Source organism: Malaclemys terrapin, chromosome 2, assembly GCF_027887155.1.
Source record: "Malaclemys terrapin pileata isolate rMalTer1 chromosome 2, rMalTer1.hap1, whole genome shotgun sequence".
NCBI lineage: Eukaryota > Metazoa > Chordata > Testudines > Emydidae > Malaclemys > Malaclemys terrapin.
The window spans coordinates 141,713,321-141,718,775 of record NC_071506.1 but is presented as its reverse complement, the minus strand read 5'-3'; the positions used below and the strand labels follow the sequence as shown (position 1 = coordinate 141,718,775).

At 57.4% G+C, this 5,455-nt stretch overlaps 1 protein-coding gene across 1 annotated transcript; it reads left to right on the top strand.

Moving 5' to 3' along the window:
* The first annotated feature begins 576 nt into the window (after positions 1-576).
* On the top strand, positions 577-2,206 carry LOC128832887 (maestro heat-like repeat-containing protein family member 1). Its single transcript, XM_054020581.1, has 4 exons — positions 577-1,040; positions 1,250-1,345; positions 1,479-1,620; positions 2,033-2,206. The coding sequence occupies exons 1-3, from the start codon at positions 939-941 to the stop codon at positions 1,596-1,598; spliced, it is 318 nt and encodes a 105-aa protein (XP_053876556.1). The 5' UTR covers positions 577-938; the 3' UTR covers positions 1,599-1,620; positions 2,033-2,206.
* Positions 2,207-5,455: the final 3,249 nt, after the last annotated feature.

The following is a 5,455-nucleotide window of genomic DNA, read 5'->3' as shown; positions in this document are numbered from 1 at the left end:
GCAGGAGGAGGCCCAGCAGCTCGTGTTCCTGCACGCCATCCACCCCGCGTCTCACTGCACAGCAGAGAGGACAGGACACACTGGAGCCGCACTGCTGCAAGGCGGCTGTGGCGGAGAGGATTGTGGTGAGCGAGACACGGCGCCCAGAGGGAGGACAGAGACATGGGAGGGGCAGGGGTCTCCCCAGGCCAATGGATGGGGGATGGCTGGTGCTGGAGGGGCAGCTGAGGGCAGGGATTGCTGGGGCTGAAGACTGGGGAGAAGGGACGGGAGAAATTCGGAGAGTGGTCACTATTGGGCAGGAATCGGAGGGGGGGACAGGTGGGGGGCTCCTGCTGGTTGTGTGGGGCCCTGGCTGTGTAATCTCCTCACTGGGAAGTGTCAGCGAGGCCCGAATCTCACACGCTCCTTTGTCTCCTTTGGGTCTCACAGGAGCTCATTGAGGAGCTGCCTGATAACTCTCCACCCGGCGCCGTCCTCGCCAACTCCCTGATTGCTGTGGGCAAGCTCAGGTACCGAGACCCTCCGGCCCGGTTCCCCTAACCCCAGTGCTGCTCAGGCCCAGAGCTGGGAGTCACTGCCCCTCCCACTCCCAGGTCACCGCCCAAGGGTGGCTCCTCTGGCAGAGGTGCGGGGAAGGTTCACTCTCTCCTGGCTGGGCTGTTCTTTTCACTCCAGTAACATTGCAACGGCTTTGGGGAGAGGCTCACACCCAGGATCAGATACAGGAGGGGCAGCAGGGTGCAGGGAACAGGGGCTATTCCTGCCCTGCCACTGTCTGTCTGAGAAACCTTGGCCTTGTCATTCCCTGGCTCGGTGCCTCAGTTTCCCTTCTTGCCAGCCTGTGCCTATTTCCCTGCAGTTTCACCTGCGTGTTGGTGCCAGTCCCATCCCCGTACTGCACAGTCTAATACCGGCTCCTCTCTCTTGCCAGCACCATGACACCTGCCCTGGAGCCAGAGCTGGAGACCCACCTCCTCCGAGCTGCCCTGCACGCCGTCTTCACCCTGGGCATGGAGAAGGACACCGCCCAAGTGCAGGTAGATCATGCTAAAGTCATGGATTGAAGAGCCAGCTGTCATCCTGCCATGAGTCCTTGCTAATTGCCTGCAGTGGGATGTGAAGGAGAGAGGCCAGGATATGTGTTTGGGGGTCTCACCAGTGCTTCCCAGAGACCCGTCTTCCCATCCTGTGGCAAGTTTAGCCCCAGTTTCCCTAACTCTGACCCATGGCTCTCCCTTGCTTTCAGGATCTGCCTAGGGTCTTGCCAGACCTCCTGGACGCCATGCTGGGGAACCTGCTGGCAGAGTCCCCAGACACCGACAGGCTCCAGTACATCTTGGAGGTGAGCCCGATGAGAGGGGTGGGGGCAATTTTACCTTCACTCTTAGATCCATTTTCCAGTCTGTCCTCCTAGCCGGGCCCCCAGTGGGCATCCTTGGTCAGGGCAGTCAGTGCAATGCCTCCTTTCCCCACAGCACATTAACTACTGGATCGTGTCCAGGGTGCCGCGAGAGAGAGCCAGGGCCGTTAAGAGCAGCACGGCCCTGCTCAGATTCACCATCACCCTCCCTGAGTTTGACATAAGTGACCTCTGACCCCAGCTTCCTGACTCCAGGCGTAGGTGATCTGGCTCTGACGGGCTGTAGGATCTGCTGCTGCAGGGGCTGTGGGTTAGGAGTGTTCCTCTTGGGGAGGCAGAGTCAGAGCAGAGAGTGAGCCTGGCTTGAGTCAAGTTCTTCTTGTCCTAGTTAAGTGGTGACTCTGGGCTTTTAAGGGGACTGTGCTCCAGGTTCATCCCTCCCTGTCATCCTGGAGCAGCTGGGGAAGCAAGTCCTCATGGAGGGCCCTGTCCACAGCCCTGTGCTCCAGGCTTCCTTGGGGACAGAGGAAATTAAGGGTCTGGCTCTAGCTCCTATCCTCTAGCATCTCCTGCAGAGGGGCTGAGGGGAAGGAGAGTCCTGGCCCGGGGGGGACTGGGAGCTAACAGGAAAATGCTGATGGAGTCCCCTCTCCCTCTCCCGTCCATTAGAACTCAGCGGAATTCCCCAGGATGGGTCACCACATGGCACAGCTGGCTCTGTCCGTCAGTGACCCAGCCAAGGACATCAGCCGGCAGGCCAGGGAGGGGGTTTACCGGCTCTACCAGCTGCTGCTGCACCAGAGGGGTAAGGAACCCAGCTGGGAAATGGCACCCGCTAGAAGAGTGAGACTGGGACCCCAGCCAATTTTCTCTCAGGCTGACCCCGGCTGGAGGATGAGTCTCTCTATCTCTTTCTGTGTTCCACACCACGCCCTGCAATTCTGTTGGGCCGGGCACGCAGCGAGGACTCTGCCCACTGTGCAGCCACCAATGGGATTGGAAGGACACAAGCCCTGCAACCAGAAGGACAAATGTGTGTGTCTCTCTCCCTGTCACCTACTCCCTCCTGGGGGAAACCCAGCAGCTGATGGGGGACAAGGTGAGCAGCTGCATTAGACTCAGGAGATTGGGGCGGGGCCCAGGCCTCATTCCCATCCTGTGGCCATTCGCTGGCCTGGCACAAGGAGCCTGGTGGGGAATGAAAGGGAGAGCAGGTGCTCCTGGGAAGGGAGATGAATTCACCTCCATGAGCAGGAGCGAGCCAGCTTGTCCCCGGAGCAGCTCCACCCAGCTCTTTAGCCAGGCTAATTAATGACAAGCTTTGCCTCATCCCAGACTTACGTTCTTAGGACAGGGTGCTATCGCTCTTGGGAAGGGCAGGAGAGTCCCCCAAGTGCCCTCTGCGAGACTCTCCTGTCCCACAGGGACGCACCCAATTCCTAGTGGTCTGGTGTCTGTGTCACCCGAGCCACCACCCAGAGTTGCTCCCATCACTGGCAGCCTGGGAGGCCAAGGACTGACGGGTGATGGCGTCTGACCAGGCAGGGATGAGGCACATGGGCAGGGGACGCTTGTCCTGCTGCTGGCAAGGCTGGACCCGTTCTGGAGAGAACAGGAGGATTCAGTCAGCAGTAGGGTTACCATGTCTAATAAATAAAAAAAGAGGACCCTCCACGGGTCCTGACCCCACCCATTTCCCCACCCCCTAGCCCTGCCCCAACTCCGCCCCTTCCCCGTCCTAACTCAGCCCCCTCCTCCCTCCCACTCCCAGCCATGGGGAAAGGGCTGCCCCAGCGCTACCGGCTTCACGGTTTGCCGGGCAGCCCCCAGACCCTGCGCCCCCGGCCGGCGCTTCCCCAGCGCAGCTGGAGCCCGGGAAGGGAAGTGTCTGGCCGGCGGCTGGGGGTCCAGAGGCCGGGGGGGCTGCCCGAAGCCAGTAGCGCTGGCTCGGGCAGCTCGGCTCTTAAAGTCTGAGAGGGGAGGAGCGGAGCAGAGCAGCCGCGGGAGGGGAAGTGCCCGGCCGGCATTTTCCCGGACATGTTTGGCTTTTCGGCAATTCCCCCCGGACGGGCGTTTGATTGCCGAAAAGCAGGACATGTCCGGGAAAAACCGGACGTATGGTAACCGTAGTCAGCAGGGGCTGCCGATCCGTCCCATTCACCAGGGCTGCCATCCTGCGGCTTCAGCATTAGTGGCTGGGGTGACTTGGGGAAAGGTCTCAACCTCCCCACATCCCACTTCACTGCTGCCAGAATCCCTCCTGCCCCCCCGCTACAGTCCCCTCCCTACCCAACCTGGGTGGGGCTGGAGGAGAGGGGTCTGAGAACTTGAGCTGTGGATTGGAGGTGGAACAGCTGTCAGGGGCACTGAAGGGGAAGTGGCAGGAGCTCACCGTACAAGGAGGGGGGTTGCCACTGGAGGTCACTAGGAAGGACAACAAGACTCCATCCTGGGGGTCAGGAGGGGGAATCCATCCCTCAGAGGTGGGCAGGGGCTGGGTGGAAATGCTGCTGGTTCCAGGGGCCGTTAATCCCCCCTGGTTCCTCGGAGGCGTCTGAGACTCAGACAGGTTCTCGTTCCCTTGCAGCAGGAGGACGTCACGGCCAATGTGGTGCGCCAGCTCCGTATCATGCGGCACTTGCGCCAGGTGCCCGAGGCGCTGCAGGGCCTGTGCCTCTGAGGCCACCAGCAACTCCCGCTCTCTGCTGCAGGTACTGCTCTGGCTCTCTGTAAATGGGGAGCTAGTGGAAGGGGAAATGGAGCCCCCTGGCACTCACAGAAACCCTCTCCCCTCTCTGTGGAGCAGGGTCCTTTCCTCTGCCCCCAAATTCCTTCATCTGGGACAGGAGCTCTTTCCCCCACACACATTCCCCTCCCCTCTTTCCTTGATCTACCCCCATCCCATTCCCCCTGCGCCCAGGCAGAGTTCTGCCTGCCCCATATGGTGCAGAAAGGCCTGTGATATGCAGGGGGTCAGATTAGATGCTCTAACGGTCTCTTCTGCCCATAAAGTCTACTCATTTCTGAGAAACCGAGTGTAGCATTGGGAGCAGCCTCTGCTGTTTTACTGTCTATTTTTGTTTACCCTTCCATTTAGTTTAAACTGAATTAGCTCATGATCGCTCAAACCAAGGCTGTCCCCTACAACCATTTCTTCTAAGAGATCCTCACTACTCACCAAAACCAAATCTAAAATGGCATCCCCTCTTGTTGGTTCAGCAACTACTTGGTGAAGGAATCCATCAGCTATCACATCTAGGAAAATCTGAGCCCTATTATATTACTAGCACTTGTCCTCCAGTCTATATCTGGGAAGTTAAAGTCTCCCATGATCACACAATTCCCATTAGTATTTACTTCATTAAAAACATTGAAGAGGTCTCTATCCCTATCCAAATCAGACTCTTGTTCTAACAGACAGCAAACCCCCCCACCCCCCGAAAGGCAGAGATAGAGCCCAGGAATCGAGATGGTGGGGAAATTTCATTGAAACCGTTTCTGACCAAAAATCCTATTCAACCTAAACCAGTTTGTTTCTTGAAATCATAACAAGTGGCAAGTAAATTCTTTGTCACAATGTGTTAACTTGTCTCGTGGCACTCAAAGAGGAGACACTTAGATCTCAAAAATTAGATAAGATGCTTCAGTCTGAGCTGAGTAGTTGCTGCTCTTAACAATTGCAAAATAATAGAATACAAATAAAATAAACTATTTCAGCCATTCTATTATGTCCTAATCTGATCTGAGTAAACATGATAGGACACCTCATCTTATGCACTGCTCCTAGTGACACTCTCCAGTAGACCCAGCAGTCCTTATTTCCAGGCCCCTTCACTAACCACTGCTGCACACTCCCTCCCACAGGTGGCAATTACAACCAGGCCCTCATGTCCGGTCCCCCTGCTTTGAGAGGGAGTGTGCTCCGCTGGAGTGATTGGAGCAGGGAACTGGGAGTCAGGACTCCTGGGTTCCATTGCTGGTTTCCTATTGACCTGTGGGACTTGGGGTAAGTTGCTGCCCCCTCTAGGCTCTGTCCCCAGCAGTCAAATGGGGATTTCATACTTTCCCACTATTGGAAAGTGCTGGGAGAAT

Bases quoted from the DNA above. Each gene is read 5' to 3' on its own strand.
- LOC128832887 (XM_054020581.1), top strand. From the start codon at position 939: ATGACACCTGCCCTGGAGCCAGAGCTGGAGACCCACCTCCTCCGAGCT. The intron at 1,041-1,249 runs GTAGATCATGCT...CCTTGCTTTCAG, and splicing joins AGGACACCGCCCAAGTGCAG to GATCTGCCTAGGGTCTTGCC. The intron at 1,346-1,478 runs GTGAGCCCGATG...CTTTCCCCACAG, and splicing joins GGCTCCAGTACATCTTGGAG to CACATTAACTACTGGATCGT.